At 46.2% G+C, this 22,865-nt stretch overlaps 2 protein-coding genes across 4 annotated transcripts in view; one reads left to right on the plus strand and one right to left on the minus strand.

Moving 5' to 3' along the window:
* The window catches only part of BRF1 (BRF1 general transcription factor IIIB subunit), a 507,447-nt gene that overhangs the window by 256,820 nt on the left and 227,762 nt on the right, over positions 1–22,865 (plus strand). The gene's annotated exons all lie outside the window — the stretch shown is intronic.
* Positions 455–8,610, minus strand: BTBD6 (BTB domain containing 6). 2 transcript variants are annotated; one of them, XM_089687514.1, is made up of 5 exons: positions 8,447–8,608; positions 8,005–8,278; positions 3,455–3,545; positions 3,255–3,373; positions 455–1,879 (listed from the first exon to the last, which is right to left on the minus strand). In XM_089687514.1, exons 2-5 carry the CDS (start codon positions 8,184–8,186, stop codon positions 847–849), a joined length of 1,425 nt encoding a protein of 474 aa, XP_089543640.1. In that variant the 5' UTR covers positions 8,187–8,278; positions 8,447–8,608; the 3' UTR covers positions 455–846. The 2 variants fall into 2 exon arrangements, with proteins under 2 accessions (XP_089543640.1, XP_089543638.1); XM_089687512.1 differs by having other exon boundaries at positions 8,005–8,610.

Below are 22,865 nucleotides of genomic sequence, written 5' to 3' on the forward strand. Positions count from 1 at the left end.
TAGCATGCCAATGAACAGCAATGGAAAATATCCCTGTAGTGCTCTGTGTAGTAATATGCATTACAGCAGCGATACTATAAGTAGTAAAAACAGAAAGTTTCCACAACTGATTACTCTGTAATGGCAGCATGAATTTGAATCTTGTTTTGCTTTATATTTTACAGATTTGCTTGACTCACATAAAGAGATTAATGTCATATAGGGTTATCGGCACCTTACAAAGTTAAACAGGAGTGAAATATTGTATAGCTGTAAGGATATTGGTCTTGTTAGTTATTTTCCATATTCTGTGAGACAGTGATAGATCTTTTCTCAGTTTCTGACAATGTGAGACACTCTCTTTTCCCCTCTAATAGTCTTTAGTGTAGATGCATGGGCCTAAAAGGGTTTGTGTTCACCTGAACAACTGTAGAGAGTTCGCACCTTCACAACAAACCACAAGATAAAGCATAACTGGGTATAAGTAAAAATCTTTTATGTAACATATATAACTGCAGTTCTCCTTCGAGTCTGCTTTTTTTGTTTTTTTTCTCATTTTAACAAGTTATCTATATACAAAATAAAAGCACATTGTGTGCAGATTTCTTTATCATCTCCCTGCGTGTTGCAGTTTTAATAATTCAAATAGTTTATAAATAAATAAAATAAGATTAAACTCTAAAAGCATTCCTTCAGTTGGAGTTTTGACAGGCAGTTTGTTACATTCCATACTGATGTAGTTTTAACATAGAAAATAAAGAAACCAAAAAAGCCTCCACCCCCCCTTTTCAGTGCGTGTCAGGACCAACCAGGTGAAAGGGGGCGCGCGTCTGTGTGCTTTAGCAGTAGCGGGGGGAGTGAAATGGGTCATGCGTAGAAGATGAGTTCAGGAATCTGTCCCCCCTGCACCCCAGTTCCATTAGTACTGTCTGAAGAGCACTGAAACTGGAAGGTCACCTTCCCACACTGCACCTCCGTCATACCTTCCTGCCCAAAGTAGCTGAGTTCATTTCCATCCAAGATGGCGCTGACAGTGTAAAAGGTGTCCTGTTCTACTTGCACTGGGTGCTCAAACCAGACTGAGAAGGTGTTACTCGATCCATCAGAAACAAATTTAGTCAGGTTTTGGGCAAGGACCACCCCCTGCCTTTTAAGTTCAATTTTGACACTATATTCTGCTTTACCGCAGCTCGACCCATAAAGCCCCAGACCACCAATAAATATCCTTTTGTCAACGGCAAACTGGATGCTGTCACAGCGGCCTCTGTACCTCCACTGGTTACTGCGGTAGGCCGAAGACTGGAATCTGTGGCACCTCTGAGGTGCCAGTCCTTTCCTTTTAACAAGCGGGAACTCGAGTTGTGGTTTGTTAGCAGCTGTGTACCACAAGAATATGCTGCGCGTCTCCTCCAAGGTTAAAATGTCTGACTGGGCAGCTCCATTGGCAAATTCCTCCAGAGTCATGGTCGGAATCCGTACCAAGTATAGTGCTTTCCCCAATACATTCCTTTTATTGGCAGGGGTGGCTGGCAGGCCTTGCCTTTTGCACTCGGCCTCTGCCCAGTTCAAAACCGCCTCAAACACAACATCCTCTTTTGTGTTGAGGGTCTCTCGTGTCACAATAATCTCCAGAGTCGGCAGATCAATCTCACAGAAGCCTTCTGACTTCAGCGCAAGCTCTGCCTGAGCATCTATAACCTCCCAACACCGCAGAGTCAGCTCGGGCTCTTCAAAAAGCCGGCTTTGTGAAAGCAAAACACAGGCATTCTTGGCCTCTAGGCTGGTCTCCAGGAAATTGACACAGGCCTTGGCTAGCGCAGGAACAATGTACTTCTTGGCAGCGTAGAGTGTTGCAAGCACAGTGTCCGCTTCCAGGTCAATCTCATCGCTGTATAAGTACCTACAAAGAAGAATTGAGCCATTAATGTTGGGTTTCAGGGCTTAAAGGGCCAGTGAAACAGCACAACCTCTCAAATTAGATGTAAAGGCATTCATGGTTAGCAATGCATTGAATTATTTAACCCCTTATTGTTGGCTCCCTCAAGATCATGTGATCACTGTGATTGACTGTCACAGTGATCACGTAAGTGGGAACCTATCTTGCCACTCATCAACAGAGACCAGGAGATGCCAGTAACAGTAAGATCATTGTGCTAGGGCTGCCGAATGAGCATACTCCCAACCAAAACAGTGAAGGCGGCTCTATGCACATTAAAGACCACCACCACATATATGCATCCGGCCAGCAACAACAGGCCAAAGAAAACTTGTACTAAGAAAAAAAGAAGTAGGCTACAACTGCCAACATCTTTCTGAAAGTGTTAGTTGCCTGGCTTTAGTTCTGAGTCACTGAACTTAGGCAAGTTTGCAATTTTGGGGTTCTGTGACAAACTACTGCAGCTGTTGGATCACCAGAAGAGCCAAGCATCCAGCATTTTCAGGAGGGGTTGGTAGTGCCCTACTTCATTCTCTCAGTATAGTTATCTTTAGTAGTGTAGTTGAGTTTTTTCAGTTCAAGTAGGAACTATAAGCTTTTTTTTTTTTTCTCCCCATTTTGTTACAACTTCTGTTTAATTTATTTTGCCATCTGTGTCCCCATTGAGATTTCCTTTCACTTCCCATAGCCAAACAAGAAGTGAGAGGAAACCGCTGCAAATTAAGGAAATTCCTTGCGGACCCCTATGTCACCAGAACTAGGATCCCCATTGGAAGCTTTCTCCTCTGTTACTTTTCTGGGGACATCCCATAATTTGGGATTTTCTTTAATTTTGAATAATAAGCATAACAAGTAGAAAGTGACTCTCCTTCAAAGGGAAGGGGGGGGGGTGTCGGCAATAAAAGCTGACAGATGTTCTAATACCTCCGCACTCTATCCGAAACTAAACAATGTTTTGCCCCTAGTTCTACATTACTTTTTTTTTTTTTTTACCAGAGCAACTGCAGTATCTGCCAACAAATACGTAATAAATTGATCAAAGATGATTGGTTGCTCAGCTAGTTATCTTGTGCCATTGTGGGCATACCAAACATATTTTTCCAGGAACAAAAACAGCCCTGTGAATATTTCCCCATCTTCTAGCAATGATTTATAGATATCTCTGTATCCGTGCAGAATCAACACAAAGCTTTTGTGGTTTATGAACTACTGTTCAGATGACCATATTAAAGCTTCAGATCAGGAGAAAGCCATTAATGCCAGCTAAGAGATGCATATTTTATAAGCTTTTATGCTTGCTGCAGTGCTTATTTTTTCCAATTCTTTAATGACCACTTACTTTAAAAGGATTAAAAATGCTGCAGGTTCCACGTCTGGGATATGGATTTCAGATTTCACCTCCGCTAGATCGCCATAAAACATGGCATAGAACACCGAGCTGCCGACAGCCAAAATGTACTAAAAGGGAAAACCTAAAGTTTAGCATCTGACGCCAGAGCAACATAGAGAAGTTTTAGGTCAGTCTTACTGCCGGTATACCTTGTGTGCAGGGACTTTCTTGGAGTCCCCAGTGGGACCCACGATAAAGTGAACATCGGCCATTAATTCGTTGTTGAACATCAGTGCGTTTCTAAAAAGAAATGAAAATACACTTCAGAACACTGCAGGTACAATGATATCCTTCAACATTACAGGAGGACAATTGTTCAGCATAATTCAATTGAGCAGGCTGTCCTTTTAAATGTGATAAAGGCTAATCTAATAAGATGATACAAACAGCAGCTTTGTGCAGGAACACCACAGCACAATCAGCTGAAAAGAAAACCGTGGAAGTTAACTGTTGATTGGTTGTTTAGATTTATGGCACTTTGACATGTTAACAGAAGCTCTACAGCTTTAATGCTGTGAGGCTAAATATTTCAGTGTCCCATAGCAAGTGCTGACTAGTCGTCGTTACTACATTCTGTATCAGTGGTTAGCACTTATGCATTGCAGCACTGGGGATCCTTGGTTCAAATCTTGACCAGGACACTATCTGCATGGAGTTTGCACGGGTTTCCCCAACACTGCAAAAAAAAAAAAAAAAAAAAGTATTGGCCTTAGTAGGTTTATGTATGCATGTGATATAGGGACCTTAGATTGTAAGCTCCTCGAGGGCAGGGACTGATGTGACTACAATATGTACAGCTCTGTGTATTTGGTGCCTCATAAATACATTTAGGATGACAATATGCTCCACAAGTTCACTAAAGGTCCTATTATTTCAGAACTGTACATGGTTCATTTTTTATTTATATTGCAATAAGTGTTCCAAGTCTCTAGTCTCCTACCAGTTTTGTGTGGGTTAATCTGAGGGATCTTTGTGTATTCATAAAAATTCTCTACAGATTAATTTTACACTACTGGAAAGAAAATGTAGATGTGTGCGGCTTTGCCTGAAAAGCTTTAATTTCTTGCTGTCAATCCCCATTCAGAGACTAGGGATAACGGGCAAGCGAGAAACACTGCCAGCAATTGACGTCAGGCAGGAAGGGGCTCAGGCTGCTATGGACTCATTACAAGCAGGCTTTGTCTTGCTGGTATATGTAGTTCTGCAGATGCTCAGTAGCTCATGGCTAAAACAAGCAAATGGGCTTGCTGACAAAAAAAAAACAAAAAAACTTAAAATTGCCTGGTGACTAATGAAACAAACCAAGCTCTCCCCCTCTCTTTTTTTTATATATATATATATATATATATATATATATATTAAAAAATACTGATGTGTCAGCATGGATACTATACGTTAGATTTACTTGTGATCTGGGTATAATATGACTTGGATACTCTTGTATTTGCATAAACTTTCCCATACAAGTCAAAAACATATTGGTAGACAGTCCTATAGATGTGCTTCTGCTAAAGTGTCAGCTTGTGTGTATGGACAATAGAGTGTAAGCTCCTCTGTGGCAGGGGCTGACGTGAAAGTCTCAGTCTGCAAATGTCAGCTTCTTGTAGATGAGTGGCCATAATTTCTGGGACCTGTTCCATCAGTTGTATGCCAACTGAATCTTAATGCAGTTGTTGGATGTGCTAATCTTAACGCCCAAATCTGAAAAAATATATATAATATGTAGGTTTTTGTGGCTTTAAATTCGCATCCTCTAAATCCTCATGTGCTAGGCTGTGATCGGTATTGTATTACTGGATGATCTCCTGTGAAATGTGCCAAATATACAATTTTGATGTTTAATGTAGGTGACACGGTTAGGGCAGAAAATATTCACAGCGCCGTAACCTTGGGCAGCGGATCGGTGTTCCCCTTTGACAGATTTAAGCTGCAATCTGTTATTGTGTGTGAATGCTCTTTGGTCTGTGTGAAATATCCTGCATGTAGTCCCTTTATTTAGAGCCCGCTGTCATCCTTCAGAGAATCTTTTATGTGCTTTTTTTCTGGTCATTGGTGTGAATGTTGCTAATAACTGCAGCCTGATGTGTTTGCAGTAGCCAGGTCTCTCAGCGATCTGACCCACTGTTATTTCAGTTTTCTCCTGGCATCCCTGCAATGAGGAAACCCCCCTATCAGTATCGCCATGCTCAGACCTTGTCGTGTACTCGCTGATGCTCCTTGCAGATTAACAGCTCTGTGCATGCATTGCTTGCTAAATCATTGTGGGGGATGCCTGCTAGATTAATGTGTGCGGGATCTACCTATATCCATATACCAGCAGCCCCAACCACTCACACGGGGCTGATGTGTGATACCTGCACCGTCTGGGGACTGCTGATGTGTGATACCTGCACCGTCTGGGGACTATTGGCCTAAACCCCCCCCCAGAATTGTATTATTATAAACAAACTATCACTCCACAGCAATACAAGGTTTTCCATCACACACTGGAGATCCCATTGATCACAGCCCAAAAGGGATGCCTTGTAAAGCAAGATGCTAGTTTGTATCTTTTACTAAAATGCCAGATTACAGCCTGTGCTCTGTCAGAACAGTCAGGGTGTAGCTATGGCTGTGCAATTGTTGGGATATCCCACCCTTCTGTTGTTTACATTGTGAACCACAATCTCAGCACTCTGCTGGGGCTGGCACTCTTGTGATTGCATGGTTAGAAAAAGGCTTCCTCTGTTACTACAGTGTCAGCGAGGGTAGTCCCTGTGTTTGTAGCGCCCCTGTGACTGCAGTGTTAGCAAGGGTAGTCCCTGTGTTTGTAGTGCCCCAGTGTCAGCGAGGGTAGTCCCTGTGACTGCAGTGTCAGCGAGGGTAGTCCCTGTGTTTGTAGCACCCCTGTGACTGCAGTGTCAGCGAGGGTAGTCCCTGTGACTGCAGTGTCAGGGATGTGATATCGCTCTGATTGCAGGGACTGTATGTGGAGCCCTTGTGTTCACCCTGGTGATGGCTTTGCCACTACAAGCTGCTCCTACTTAGTTTCAGAATGTAACCCTGTGATAGCAGTGCCAGGATAGTATGTCCTGCTGGTTGCAGGGCCAGAAAGTGCCCCAATATTAGTTTCAAAATGTACTCCCATGACTACAGGGCCAGATGTTGTGCCCCTGTGATTTCAGCACCAGGATATGATGTCCCTGTGATTGCACGGATGCCTTTGTTATTGGAGTGCTTGGATGTGATACCTCTAAGTGCAGTAGTGGGAGGTTAGAATGCCCTGTGATTGCAGTGCCAGGCTACGACACCTCCGTCAGAGTACTTTGTTTTGCTGCCCCCTCTAACTGCACTGCCAGGACATAACTGCCCAAGTGAATGCAGTGCCTGGATGTAATGATTGCACTGACTGGATGGGATGCCCCTTGTGAGTGCAGCACCTCGGTAGAATTCTTCTAGGATCACTGTGCCCGGTTATAGTACCTCTGTGATTGCAGTTCTTGTATATGATATACCTGCGATTGCACTGGCTGGATGTCAAGCCCCTGTGAGGGCAGAGCCTTCATACAACACCCCAGAGATTGCAGAGCCTCCCGATCATATCCCAGTGATGGCACAGCCTGTGTATGATCCCCAGTCATTGCAGAGCCCCACTATGACTGCAGAGCCTCTGGAGGACCCCCAGTGATTGCAGAGCCTGCCGATCATATCCCAATGGTGGCACAGACTGCCTATGATCCCCAGTGATTGCAGAGCCTGCCTATGATCCCCAGTCATTGCTAAAGCCTCTGTACGACCCCCAGGTACCACATTGACGTGCCCCCACAGTACTGTAGAACACACTTCTGGTGCCTAGAAACTGCAGAATCTCTTATGCCCCCCAAATGTTGGGGGTTGTAGTGGTCTACATCTCCCCCATGATCCTTAAGTGTTGTCATTCGTGAAGGTTGTGGTCTATACAGCCCCCCCTATGGTCTGTAGAGCCCCCAGGGCTGTCACGTCCAGGGTCGTAATTGGGTGTGCTGTCTGTAAAGCCCCCCCCACCACCCTTGCTGTCATTTCCAGAGTTGTAGTTGGGTGTGTGGTCTGTAGAGCCCTCCAGTGATATTAGAACCCCCCCCCTCCCATTTATAAGAGCTCTCAGTGCTGTCACTCCCAGGGTTGTAGTTGGGTATGTGGTCCATAGAGCCCCCAAGTAATATTTGAGCCCCCCTCTGTACTGTGGAGTTCCTCAGTGATATACGAGCTCCCGTATGGACTGTGGAGCCCCCCAGTGATATTAGAGTCCCCCCATGGATGGTAGAGCCTCCTGTGACCCCCCTCAGTGCTGTCATTCCCAGGGTTGTAGTTAGGTGTGAGGTCCATGGAGCCCCCCGTAATATCAGAGCCCCCCTCTGGACCGTGGAGCTCCCCAGTAATATCCAAGCCCCCTCTGGATTATGGAGCCCCCCAGTGATTTCCGAGCCCCCTCTGGATCGTGGAGCCCCCCAGTAATATCCAAGCCCCCTCTGGATCGTGGAGCCCCCCAGTAATATCCAAGCCCCCTCTGGATCGTGGAGCCCCCCAGTAATATCCAAGCCCCCCAGTAATATCCAAGCCCCCCAGTAATATCCAAGCCCCCTCTGGATCGTGGAGCCCCCCAGTGATTTCCGAGCCCCCTTGGACCGTGGAGCCCCCAGCGCAGTGCGGCTTGCGGTGGGTAGGGGGCGCCGCGGCTCACCTCTCTCGCAGGGTCGGGTGTGAGGACTGCCAGTGGTCGGAGTCGATGTGGTTGTTGTTGAGGTTGTGGAGCGGCGGAGGCGGCGGGGCGCTGTGCGGGATGTGGAGGGCGCTCTTCTTGGCGGTAGAGTTGTTGTCGGTGGGGATGTCGGTGTGCTGGGCAGGGTAGAGCTCCGCAGCCATCTTCCTCTTGAGGGCCAGGGGGACGATCTCATAGCATGCCTGCACCTTGCCGCCCGCCCGGCCGCCGCTCTTTTTAGACTTCTTGAAGGTCTCTGGAAGCAGAAGAAAGAAAGTCAAACACTTCATGATCCGGCCATCCAGGCAGCCGGGGTCTACAGGCATGGGCGGGGGACGGGGCTAGGCAGCGGCAACTTCCACAGACATCCCGGGGGACCCGCACTGCGTCCATAGAGTGCAAACCGAGGGCGAAGCACACCCACCATACGGTACAATCCACACCGGTCGCACGGCGTCAGGCTCTGTTTCCCGGCCTCTCCGGGGCTCTCATCGCTCGGGATCCGCTTTGTGTACTCCGGGCTCACGAACACGCTCCGCCCACTCCTCCTCCTCGCGCCGCTCTACGTGTAGAAGTGGAGAGGTGCGGGGAAAGCTTCGGCTCAAATAGCGAGCACGGACCGCCCACCTCAACTGCCCGCCAGCCAATCACAGCGCCAGGCTCACCGGGCCATTCACAGCAGCGGCAGGCTTTGCACCAACGTGTGCGGCTCCGAGCCTGGCAGAGGGGTGGGCCGGGCCTGGAGAAGTGGGCGAGGTTTGGGAAAGAAGTGGGCGAGGTTTGGGAGAGAAGTAGGCGGGCTCCTCCTTTAATCAGACAATATGTCATTCTTCTGCCCCAGAAAGAAGAGGGGGGGGGGGTAAACTTCACTATAAACAGAGATCAGCGACACCCGAATCAGCCTATAACCCCTCCCCCCAGATAGCAAGAGGTTTCCCTGGAGGGGGATCCCGGCGATGGCGGGGAGATCAGCCGAGCCCCGTATACACTCCTAGGACAGAGCCCCCCCAGTATACCTTCACACCGCCGGCCTCTCCCGGGAAGTTTGCAGAGTGGACGCGTCCATGGATGTGGAGATGGCAGGAGGGCGGGGCGGGGGCGGAGCCGAGCCTCTGTCTACACATCTGGGATGGACAGCGCTGCCTGTGGCCCCTAGAGGGCGCTCCGAGAAGAGGCTCTCCAGCCGCCCATATAGGAGAGTGTGAGCGGAGCGCGCTTCTTCCTTCACATGGGTGTCATCGGTGATATTCCAACATCCTCCTACCGGCACAACGGAGCCACTCCCGGGGACACAGTCACAGGACGGCAGCTCTCTGCTTCCTAGATACATATACTGTATATTGCAGCTCTCCGACCCCTGGATGTGGTGGCTGCATTAGTCTTCTTTTTTTTAAAGGCTTCCCCCCTCTGTTTTCAGCTGGTGATCTAGCCAGTAACACCCCTCCTGTATTAGAGCGCCCCCACTTTGGATGAAGGAGCACAGGGGGCACAGCAGCATTGTCAGTCTGGGGGTGTTAGATAAATTAGCAGATTTCGATACACTAACAGGTTGAAGTCGAACTCCAGATCACACTTTATAAACCGTTACAGCATCAGTTGTTTTTGTTCCTTTTGGGATAAAAGTTTTACATAAATAAAAGCTGATCGTTGTAAGCACCCCTGTCAGCGGTACATGGTTTGTCTTTTCCCTTTAATGCAGAGGTCTCCAAACTGTGGTCCAAGGGACAGATTCGGCCCTTTGTTTGCTTTGATCTGGCCCTTGGGGCACTATTCTGCCCACTGATATAAACAATGGAACATCATTCCTGTTACTGACATCAGCAATGACACCAATGATGGAGCACTATTCCTCCCACTGACACCAGCAATGACACCAATGATGAGGCACTATTTTACTGACTCCAATAATGGGGCACTATTCCTCCCACTGACACCAATGATGGGGCATTATTCCTCCCACTGACACCAATGATGGGGCATTATTCCTTCCACTGACACCAATGATGGGGCACTATTCCTCCCACTGACACCAATGATGGGGCACTATTCCTTCCACTGACACCAATGATGCGGCACTATTCCTTCCACTGACACCAATGATGGGGCACTATTCCACTGACACCAATGATGGGGCACTATTCCTTCCACTGACACCAGTGATGGGGCACTATTCCTTCCACTGACACCAGTGATGGGGCACTATTCCTTCCACTGACACCAGTGATGGGACACTATTCCTTCCACTGACACCAGTGATGGGACACTATTCCTTCCACTGACACCAGTGATGGGTCACTATTCCTTCTACTGACACCAATGATGGGGCACTATTCCTCTCAATCACACCAGTGATGGGACACTATTCCTTCCACTGACACCAGTGATGGGGCACTATTCCTCCCACTGACACCAGTGATGGGGCACTATTCCTTCCACTGACACCAATGATGGGGCATTATTCCTTCCACTGACACCAATGATGGGTACTATTCCTCCCACTGACACCAATGATGGGTACTATTTCTTCCACTGACACCAATGATGCGGCACTATTCCTTCCACTGACACCAATGATGGGGCACTATTCCACTGACACCAATGATGGGGCACTATTCCTTCCACTGACACCAGTGATGGGGCACTATTCCTTCCACTGACACCAGTGATGGGGCACTATTCCTTCCACTGACACCAGTGATGGGACACTATTCCTTCCACTGACACCAGTGATGGAACACTATTCCTTCCACTGACACCAGTGATGGGTCACTATTCCTTCTACTGACACCAATGATGGGGCACTATTCCTCTCAATCACACCAGTGATGGGACACTATTCCTTCCACTGACACCAGTGATGGGGCACTATTCCTCCCACTGACACCAGTGATGGGGCACTATTCCTTCCACTGACACCAATGATGGGACACTATTCCTCCCACTGACACCAATGATGGGTACTATTCCTCCCACTGACACCAATGATGGGTACTATTTCTTCCACTGACACCAATGATGGGTACTATTTCTTCCACTGACACCAATGATGGGTACTATTTCTTCCACTGACACCAATGATGGGTACTATTTCTCCCACTGACACCAATGATGAGGCACTCTTTCCTTCCACTGACACCAGTGATGGAGCACTTTCTCCCGCTGATACCAGTGATGGAGCACTATTTCTCTCACTGACACCAATGATGGGGCACTACTACTCCCACTGAAACCAATGATGGGGCGCTACTTCTCCCACTGACACCAATGATGGGGCACTACTTCTCCCACTGACACCAATGATGGGACACAATTCCTTCCCCTAATATCAAAGATGGGGCACTGTTTACTCCCACTGATACCAAGAAAATTTCTACTCCCGCTGTCCACAGTCCATCCCCATTAAAGTCTGCAGGACACTAAACTGGCCCTTCGGTTAGAAAGTTTGGAGTGCGCTGGTCTAACAAAACATCCCTCGGCTTTAATTTGTTAGTAAAGTCCATCTAAGTCTAAACTTTATATATATGTATTTAGCAGAGACTCTAGAGAATACAATAGTGACCGTTGCAATTTATGTACATGGTATTTGTGTCGTGTTTTGGAAAAAATACACTTTATTGAATAAAAAAAAAACAAAACAAAATACACTGCTCAAAAAAACTGCTCAAAAGGAACATATTTCAATCAGAATATAGCATCAAGTCAATGAAACTCCTGGGATATTGATCTGGTCAGGTAAGTAGCAGAGGGGATTGTTAATCAGTTTCAGCTGCTTTGGTGTTAATGAAATTAATAACAGGTACACTAGATGGGCAACAATGAGATGACCCCCAAAACAGGTGGAGGCCACTGACATTTTGTTTTCCCTACTCATCCTTTCTGACTGTTTTTCACTAGTTTTGCATTTGGCTAGGGTCAGTGTCACTACTGGTAGCATGAGGCGATACCTGGACCCTACAGAGGTTGCACAGGCAGTCCAACTCCTCCAGGATGGCACATCAATACGTGTCATTGACAGGAGGTTTGCTGTGTCTCCCAGCACAGTCTTAAGAGCATGGAGGAGATTCCAGGAGACAGGCAGTTACTCTAGGAGAGCTGGACAGGGCCATAGAAGGTCCTTAACCCATCAGCAGGACCAGTATCTGCTCCTTTGTGCAAGGAGGAACAGGATGAGCACTGCCAGAGCCCTACAAAATGACCTCCAGCAGGCCACTGGTGTGAATGTCTCTGACCAATCAGAAACAGACTTCATGAGGGTGGCCTGAGGGCCTGACATCCTCTAGTGGGCCCTGTGCTCACTGCCCGGCACCATAGAGCTGGATTGGCATTTGCCATTGAACACCAGAATTGGCAGGTCTGCCACTGGCGCTCTGTGTTGTTCACGGATGAGAGCAGGTTCACCCTGAGCACGTGTGACAGACGTGAAAGGGTCTGGAGAAGCCGTGGAGAACATTCTTCTGCCTGTAACATCATTCAGCATGACAGTTTTGGTGGTGGGTCAGTGATGGTCTGGGGAGGCATATCCATGGAGGGACGCACAGACCTCTACAGGCTAGACAATGGCACCCTGACTGACATTAGGTATCGGGATGAAATCCTTGGACCCATTATCAGACCCTACACTGGTGCAGTGGGTCCTGGGTTCCTTCGGGTGCACGACAATGCCTGGCCTCATGTGGTGAGAGTGTGCAGGCAGTTCCTGGAGGATGAAGGAATTGATACCATGGAATGGCCCCCACGCTCGCCTGACCTAAATCCAATAGAACACCTCTGGGATATCATGTTTCGGTCCATCTGACGCCACCAGATTGTACCTCACTGTCCAGGAGCTCAGTGATGTACTGGTCCAGATCTGGGAGGAAATCCCCCAGGACACCATCCGTCGTCTCATTAGGACCCTTCCCCCCCCCCCCCCCCCGACGTTGTCAGGCATGCATACAAGCACGTGGGGGCCATACAAACTACTGAGGACCATTCTGAGTTGCTGCAATGAAATGTCAGCAGAATGGACTCGCCTGCATCATTTTTTCACTTTGATTTTTGGGGTGTCTTTGAATTCAGTGCTCTGTAGGTTGATAATCTTCATTTCCATCAAACGATGGAGCATCCTTACAATCCTAACCCATTACCCCGTCCATATCAGTATAGATATCCAGCATGATAACCCATTACCCCGTCCATGTCAGTATAGATATCCAGCATGATAACCCATTACCCCGTCCATATCAGTATAGATATCCAGCATGATAACCCATTACCCCGTCCATATCAGTATAGATATCCAGCATGATAACCCATTACCCCGTCCATGTCAGTATAGATATCCAGCATGATAACCCATTACCCCGTCCATATCAGTATAGATATCCAGCATGATAACCCATTACCCCGTCCATGTCAGTATAGATATCCAGCATGATAACCCATTACCCCGTCCATGTCAGTATAGATATCCAGCATGATAACCCATTACCCCGTCCATATCAGTATAGATATCCAGCATGATAACCCATTACCCCGTCCATATCAGTATAGATATCCAGCATGATAACCCATTACCCCGTCCATGTCAGTATAGATATCCAGCATGATAACCCATTACCCCGTCCATATCAGTATAGATATCCAGCATGATAACCCATTACCCCGTCCATGTCAGTATAGATATCCAGCATGATAACACATTACCCCGTCCATATCAGTATAGATATCCAGTAGGAGATTTTTCCCCATTAAGATCTGATGTGTTTTCAAAATGTTCCTTTCATTTTTTTGAGCAGAGTATAAAGCAATTCTTGTAAAATATGAAAGATGATGTTACGATGAGTAAATAGATCCCTAACATGTCACGCTTTAAAATCGTGCACTGTCAGGGAATGGCGAAAAACTGCGCTACTGCGATACTTACTGCGATCCGTAGGCAATGCTTTAAAAAAATGTAAAGGTTACCTGTGAAGAGTTACAGAGGTGGTCTAGTGCTAGAATTATATCTGTCACTCTAACACTCATGGTGATACTTCATATGTGTGGTGCAAACAGCATTTACATACGTGTGTGCGACTTACGTATGCGTTTGCTACTGTGCGCAAGCATGAAGGGATGGGGGCACTTTAATTTTTTTTTCCTCTTATTTATTTTTTTTTTCTTTGTATTTTTGCACTGCAGTTTTATCACTTGTATTCCTATTACAAGGAATGTAAACATACCTTGTAGTGCAAATCAGGGATAACAGGTCCTCTTTATGGAGAGATCTGGGATCTATAGGACCCCAAATCTATCCTCTACCGTTAAAAGCAATAGATTGAAAAAAAATTTTTTTTTTGCTTTTTTAAAAAAAGAAAAAATTATAACGTTGCTCCGGTCCTCCAAGATCATAAAGATGATCAGAGATGATCTGGTCTCTGTTTACCTTTATGGCCAGCTGCGCAAGCCAGTGGATTGATTCCTGGGCTTAGTGAACGACCATACTGAGCCCTGTGTTTTCTAAAAACACAGGGCTCTGCACACGGGAACAGCAATATGTCTTTTTTTTTTTTTTTATGTTCCTGCAAAGCACATCTAGTAGTAAAAGCAGCACATATTCTACATTGTTAGAGACATTTAACCCTGATTTCCCCTAGATGTTAACCCCTTTCTAGCCAGTGTTATTAGTACAGTGACAGTGTATATTATTATCACTGTATTAATGTCACTGGAGATGTCAGTGTCAGTCAATTCCCACCTAATGTCAGATTGCCCACTGCACAGTCCCATGCTAAGTCGCTGATCGCCTCCATTACTAGTATAAAAAAAAAAATTCCACTATGTGTATCATACTTTGTAGACGCTATACCTTTCACACAAACCAATCAATATACACCTGTTGGGAAAAAAAACCCAGTGGTAATCAAATACCACCAAAAGAAAGCTGTATTTGTACAAAACAAATTATTTAAATTTAATTTGGGTACAGTGTTGCATGACTGCGCAATTGCAAGTTAAAATCGCACAGTGCTGAATAGCAAAAAATGCCCTGGTTCTGAAGGGAGTAAAAGCTTAAGTGGTTAAAGTGGTATTGAACCCAAAATTAAAAATGTAATATATTACAGCAATCATTAGATGTGGTGGCTTTATCAGTTTTCTTTTATTTGGCTTTTTTCCTCCGTTTTCACCTGGTGATATGGCCAGTAACGCACCTCCAGTATTAGTGAGACACCACTCTGGAGGAATGAGTACAGGAGGCACAGCAGATAGCAGCATTGTCATTCTGGAGGCGTGTTAAAAGTATTAGCAGATTTAAAAACAGTAACTAATTGATGCCAAACTCCAGCTAATACATTATAATCAGTTACCACGAATCATTTTTTATACCTTTTGAGGTAAGGCTCCATGCACACTGGCTTAAAAAAAATGCTGTTTAGCGTTTTGCCTGTAGAAGCAACTAATATCCTATGTGTCCATGCACATTAGGTAGCCTAGAGGTGTTTTTTAAGTTCAGCATTTAGAGGCAAAAAAAAACCCTTTTGTTTTGCGTTTTTGAGAGCATTTTTTTGGCAGATAAAAATGCTAGTACCAAAATACTCAAAATTAGCATTTTTTTCTGCCAAGAGCACTGGCATTTTTTTTCTTTAAGCCAGTGTGCATGGAGCCTAAAGGTTTTACATGAATAAATAAAAGCTGATGATTTAATGACCCCTGTCAGTGGTAAATGATTTGTGTGACGAGAGTCACTTTGGGTGGGAGGCCCACTTTGGAGAGGTGGGGAGACCCCTGGCTCAGCTCCCCATATCCCTCTTATGTGTAAATCACCCTGTGCCTGTTATGGGTACAGGATGATCTGTCCTAATATTGGGGTGGGGGGTTGTTGATTGTTTAATGCCATGTGGTTGCATCCCATTGTTCTATTGTGTGTCTGGCTTGGGAGCAAACTATTATGGGGTGTATGTGTTTTTTGTATTGGCTTAGTGGGGGGTGTCTCCAGCAGCCCTCCCTCCTGATGGGACTGTGTCTCTTGTTACTAAATGTAAATTGCCCCGCCTTGTGTCATTATGCAGGGAGGGGGGATTGTTCCCTAGAGTGTATATATCTTATATCTGTGTTAAAATATACTAGTCTACTCTGGTTTACTTCAAGACTGGTGCCGTCTAGTCTTGTATGGTCAGCTGTGGTTGGTGTTTGGACAGGGAAGCGGTAGTCTAACGGAAGGGCAGTTTTGGGTTGGTTCCATTACAGTTTGTCTCATCCCTATATGCTGATACATTCTGCTGGAGAGGTTGAGCTTTTATAAAACAACAGACTTGCTTGCTGGATCACTAGATGAAAATAGAAGATGGCATAAAAAAGAGAACTAACGCAAGCATCACATATAAGAATTGTTAAGCTGCAATATGATGACTAAATGGTTAGCACTTCCGCCTGGCAGTACTAGGGTCTTTGGTTCAAATCCCAACCATGGCACCACCTGCCTGGCGTTTGCATGTTGTGCCTGTGCGAGTTTCCTCCGGGTACTCCAGTTTCTTCCCACACTCCAAAGACATGCTGGTAGGTTAATTGGATCTTGTCTAAACTGACCCTAATATGTGTATGTGTACACCCTGTTCCAAATTATTATGCAAATTATATTTTTCTCATTTACCTAAATAATTGATGTAAATAACATTAGGAGTTTTATTCAATAAAATGTGAATTGTACTCTTAATAGTTGATAACATGAGAATTATGCTGACTGATAACAGGATTTTTTTTAAACATAAAACACTTACAATGCACTGTTCCAAATTATTACGCACAGTAAGTTTCAAAACACTTTATAGGTTGTAAAGAACTGAAAATTGTCATTTGTTGTGTTTGCAGCATACCGTATTTTTCGCTCCATAAGACGCACCTGACCATAAGACGCACCTGACCATAAGACGCACCTAGGTTTTAGAGGCGAAAAACAAGAAAAAAAAATATTCTGAACCAATGGACTGCAGACACAGTACAGGGGATGACCAGAGACTGCGGACACAGTACAGGGGATGACCAGAGACTGCGGACACAGTACAGGGGATGACCAGAGACTGCGGACACAGTACAGGGGATGACCAGAGACTGCGGACACAATACAGGAGATGACCAGAGACTGCGGACAGCACAGGGATGACCAGAGACTGCGGACACAGTACAGGAGATGACCAGAGACTGCGGACACAGTACAGGAGATGACCAGAGACTGCGGACACAGTACAGGGAATGACCAGAGACTGCGGACACAGTACAGAGAATGACCAGAGACTGCGGACACAGAGCAGGAGATGACCAGAGACTGCAGACACAGTGCAGGAGATGACCAGAGACTGCGGACACAGTGCAGGAGATGACCAGAGACTGCAGACACAGTGCAGGAGATGACCAGAGACTGCGGACACAGTGCAGGAGATGACCAGAGACTGCGGACACAGTGCAGGAGATGACCAGAGACTGCGGACACAGTGCAGGAGATGACCAAAGACTGCGGACACAGTGCAGGAGATGACCAGAGACTGCGGACACAGTGCAGGAGATGACCAGAGACTGCGGACACAGTGCAGGAGATGACCAGAGACTGCGGACACAGTGCAGGAGATGATCAGAGACTGCGGACACAGTGCAGGAGATGACCAGAGACTGCAGACACAGTGCAGGAGATGACCAGAGACTGCGGACACAGTGCAGGAGATGACCAGAGACTGCGGACACAGTGCAGGAGATGACCAGAGACTGCGGACACAGTGCAGGAGATGACCAGAGACTGCGGACACAGTGCAGGAGATGACCAGAGACTGCGGACACAGTTCAGGGGATGACCAGAAACTGCAGACAGTGCAGGGGATGACCAGAGACTGCAGACAGTGCAGGGAAAGACCAGAGACTGCAGACAGTGCAGGGAATGACCAGAGACTGCTGACCTTTGGGGAGGGAGGGGGAGCGGGTACCTGAATTTGACAGGTACCCGCTCCCACTTCCGCGGAGTTGTCCTTCCCTCTTCTTCCCGTGCTGGCTTCTGTGACAGCCGGGTGCCCACTACGCATGCGCGAGAAGCGCTGCGCTTTGTGGATGGCCCGGCGCCTTCTGGGACCTGTCATGTGTTCCAGAAGACACCGGATCATTCACAAAGCGCAGCACATGCGCAGTGGGCACCTGGCCGTCACAGAAGCCAGCGCGGGAAGACTGTGCAGCGCTGGAGCGAGGAACAGGTAAGGCCCTGCAGGAGAGAACAGCTGAGCGGCCGCCCTGGTATTCTGACATGGTGGTGGCAGAAATACCGGACCGGCCGCTTTATATTCGCTCCATAAGACGCACTGACATTTTCCCCCCTTTTTTGGGGGGGAAAAAGTGCGTCTTATGGAGCGAAAAATACGGTATTTACTGAAATCAAAAGCTATTTCAATCAAACTTTTAACAACATTTTAACTTTGTAAACATTTTAACATAGGACCCCTTATTTGATAGCAGCTTCACAAGTCTTGCATCCATTGAACTTGTGAGTTTTTGGACAGTTTCTGCTTGAATTTGTTTGCAAGATGTCAGAATAGCCTCCCAGAGCTGCTGTTTGGATGTAAACTGCCTCCCACCCTCATAGATCTTTTGTTTGAGGATGCTCCAAAGGTTCTCAATAGGATTGATGTAAGGGGAGGATGGAGGCCACACCATGACTTTCTTTCCTTTTATCCCCATAGCAGCCATTGATGCAGAGGTATTCTTTGCAGCATGAGATGGTGCATTGTCATGCATGAAGATGATTTTATTCCGGAAAGCATAGTTCTTCCTTCTGTACCAGGGAAGAAAGTGGTCAGTCATAAACTCCACATACATTGCAGAGGTCATCTTTACACCTTTGGAGCCCCTAAAGGGGCCGACCAGCTCTGTTCCCATGATTCCGGCCCAAAACATGACTCCACCACCACCTTGCTGACGTCGCAGCCTTGTTGTAACAGGGTGGCTGTCCACCAACCATCCACAACTCCATCCATCTGGACCAACCAGGGTTGCACGGCACTCATCAGTGAACAGGACGGTTTGAAAATTAATCTTCATGTATTTTTCTGCCCAATGCAGCCGTTTCTGCTTGTGAGCATTGGGTAGTGGTGGCCGAATAGAAGGTTTATGCAGAGTTGCAGGACTCTGGAGGACTCTGCACCTTGATGTCCGTGGGACTCCAGAGGCACCAGCAGCTTCAAATATCTGTTGGCTGCTATGTAATGGTATTTTAGCAGCTGCTCTCTTGATCCGATGCATGGATCTGGCAGAAATTTTTCTCAATGTGCCTTTATCTGCACCAACCCGCCTGTGCTCTGAATCAGCCACAAATCTCTTAATAGTGCGATGATCGTGCTTAAGTTTTCATGAAATATCTAATGTTTTCATACCTCGTCCAAGGCATTGAACTATTTCACTCTTTTCGGCAGCAGAGAGATCCTTTCTCTTCCCCATATTGCTTGAAAATGTTGCTCTGCTTAATAATGTTGAACACCCTCCTTTAGTAGTTTTTCCTTAAATTGGGCTCACCTGCCAATCTAATTATCACAGGTGTCCGAGATTGTTTTCAGTGATCAAAAGAGCCCTGACACACAATGCCATCCATGAGTTACACTGAAAAACAAAATATTTCATCTTTGTGACACTTAGGGCTCATTCACACTTGACTGTTTTATCAATGCTTGCCAAACGCCCCTATAGCGTTTGGCAAGCGTTGGTCCGGCGTTTGCGGAGTGTTTTTTAATGCTCGGCAAATGCTCCGCAAACGCCGCATGCGCGGTTTAGCGGTGGTTGCTAGGTGTTTGCCGAGTGTTAAAAACGCCCCACAAACGCCTATAATGCAGTTTGAATGGTGTTACCGCTCCGCAAACGCCGGCCGGGCATTTGCGGAGTGGCACCATAGACTAGAATAAGAGGCTTCAACGCCTCCTGACTTGACCAGAGGCGTCCGTTTTGACGCGACGCAAACGCTCCCGTTAGAACAGCACCATGTGCTGTAATGTGTAGAATTGGCAGAGGCGTTTGGGAAGCGGTAAAAACGCTTCCCAAACGCCTCTCTGCCGCCTGCACACAACACTAGTGTGAACGTAGCCTTAAATAGAATTTACATAATAATTTGGAACAGGGTGTATGTATGAATGTAAGTTAGGGGCCTTAGATTGCACGCCCCTTGAGGGTTAGGGACTGATGTGAATGTACAATATATATGTAACATGCTGCATAAATTGACGGCGCTATATATGTACCTGTAATAAATTATAAAAGTTTGCTTTCGGGTTTAATACTGCTTTATACATCAGCTTTATATAGTATACATGGGCAGCACAGTAGCTAAATGGCTAGCACTTCTGCCTGGCAGCACTGGGGTTGTTGGTTTGAATCTCAACCACGGCACCTCCTGCCTGGAGTTTGCATGTTCTCCCTGTGCCTGCGTGGGTTTCCTCCGGGTACTCCAGTTTCCTCCCACACTCCAAAGACATGCTGGTAGGTTAATTGGCTCCTGTCTAAATTGTCCCTAGTATGTGTATGTATGAATAGGAGTTAGGGACCTTAGATTGTACACCCCTTGAGGGTTAGGGACTGATGTGAATGTACAACATATATGTAAAGCACTGCGTAAATTGAGAGCGCTATATAAGTACCTGAAATAAATAAATAATATACTTTTAGCGGTGTCTATACATCAGACCAAAAAGAGGAACAACTGAAGAGGAAAGAGGGACGGAGGAATTTGCTTCCTATTGAGGGACTCTTTAGGTAGTGCCCACAGTTCTTAAGCGTCGGATGTTTAACTGATTTGGCAAATCCGATGGAGAGACAGATTGTCGATCTAATTATCATCAAAGCCTTTGCACACTCCAATGTGTTTGCAGTCATGTGCAAAGGGCAGCACTGTGGGAATTATGTTCCTATTACATTTTCACTGGTGTCATATTGTGGAGATCTGCAGGCGATTTGCAGGTCCGGATAATATCTCCAGTGCTGCAGGCACTGCGATTGAATGCTAAGCGTCCCCCCACTACTGACAAGACTCAGCGTAGCATAAATATTTTATCCAGCATAAGTCTTTCTGCAGCCCCCACATCCCCACAGTGCTGTTGCAGTTCAGTAGCTTTGATAATCCTATCATGGTGCTCCGTGGCTTCAATAGCCATCTATGCATAAATAGGTCAATTAAAAGACAAAAAAAAAATATGGCAGGAGATTTAAGCCAAGATGCGTGAGATATCACATAGATCTTGTGTCTGCTGCTGTTTTACATTTTCTGGATGTTTTATTTATGAAGGAAGATTTTTCTTTTTCCTTTTTTTAAAACAAGGATCAGCGTGAAGACAGTTTTGTTGATTGAAATGTTTTGCGCTTTAATGAGTTATTTTGAAGCATTTCCGTTTTCTAACAGAACAGTCATAACTGATTTTGTATTTGAATTTCAACGCTATCAGTTTATTAAATCCGAACGTTTATACAATCTGATTTCATAACCCGTCTTTTAGATTCACCAACAAATATGAAGTGACAAAGCCTGTGTTATTGGATATACACACACCAGCCACTTTGTTAGGTACACCGGTTCAATTGCTTGGGAACACAAATTGCTGATCAGTCAATCACATGGCAGCAGTTCAGTGCATTTAGACATCTGGATGTGGTGAAGACAACTTGCTGAAGTTCAAACCTTGCATCAGAATTGGGAAGAAAGGGGATTTAAGTGACTTTGAACGTGGCATGGTTGGTGCCAGATGGGCTGGTCTGAGTATTTCAAAAACTGCTGATCTACTGGGATTTTCATGTACAACCACCTCTAGGGTTTACAGAGAATGGTCCGAAAAAGAGAAAATATACAGTGAGTGGCAGTTGGGTGGAGGGAAATGCCTTGTTGATGTCAGAGGAGAATTGGGCAGACTGGTTGCTGCGACATTCAGATGGTAGGGTCTGAATTTGGCATAAACAACATGAAAGCATGGATCCATCCTGCCTTGTATCAACGGTTCCAGCTGGTGGTGGTGTAATGGCGTGGGGGATATTTGCTTGGCACTATCAAGGTGTACCTAATAAAATGGCCGGTGAGTGTAAATTAAACTGGTTGTTTACATAGGTGTTAACGCTACACAATTGCTAAAGTGGTTCTAAAGGCGAAACTTTCTTTACCTAAATGCAGTCGCTGCATTAAAGTGGTTGTAAACCCTCACATATACCCAGTGCAGTGACTGGCCTCAGGTGATACACAGAGATGAAACAAATCCTCCTACATAACTTGTACCTGTTTATCTGCAGTCTTCTATTTTATACATCCGTTCAAAGTGCTGAATTTATAAAGCTTGTTTGAGCGCTCAGAGATAAGGGGGGAGGAGAGCTGAAATTACACTGCAGAGCTCCTCCACACAGCAACAGAGCTGAGGCTGTCGATCTTCTGGAGGTCCCTCCCATGTAACCATTTTTCTCTTGGTGTCAGAAAAACTTGTCAGAAGTGCTTCATGCTGATAGCAGAGGAACGAGACAGCAGACACAAATGACACCTAGTGCTCTAGATTGAGACAAATACACACTATAGAAGGATGTGCTTATTTCATATTTGTCTGAGGTCTGCAACCACTTTAAGGTAAAAATGTCCCAGTAGTTGTATCGCCCCCACCTCCCTAAACACTTACGGGAGTCCTTCCTCAATCCAGTGCTATGCCCATCTGCAGTGGCTCTCCTCTCTTCCTTTTGTTACAGGAAACAGAGGCAGCAGCAGATGCTATTGGCTTCTGCTGATGTCAGTCAGATCCTGTTATTAGAGAGCAGGGGGTGGGGCCCAGTCAGGCTGTCTGTGTCTATGGACTCACACAGCCCAGCTTGGGAGCTCACCCTCATGTATGCTCCCATAA

This window comes from Staurois parvus, unplaced genomic scaffold, assembly GCF_062004578.1.
Source record: "Staurois parvus isolate SC_StPar_1 unplaced genomic scaffold, SC_StPar_1.0 ptg000426l, whole genome shotgun sequence".
Taxonomy (NCBI): Eukaryota; Metazoa; Chordata; class Amphibia; order Anura; family Ranidae; genus Staurois; species Staurois parvus.

Coding starts and splice junctions, on each gene's coding strand:
- BTBD6 (XM_089687512.1), bottom strand. CDS start 8,348: ATGCCTGTAGACCCCGGCTGCCTGGATGGCCGGATCATGAAGTGTTTG. Junction 3,374..3,454: donor AGAAAGTCCCTGCACACAAG/GTATACCGGCAG, acceptor TTTCCCTTTTAG/TACATTTTGGCTGTCGGCAG. Junction 1,880..3,254: donor GCATTTTTAATCCTTTTAAA/GTAAGTGGTCAT, acceptor TCTTCTTTGTAG/GTACTTATACAGCGATGAGA.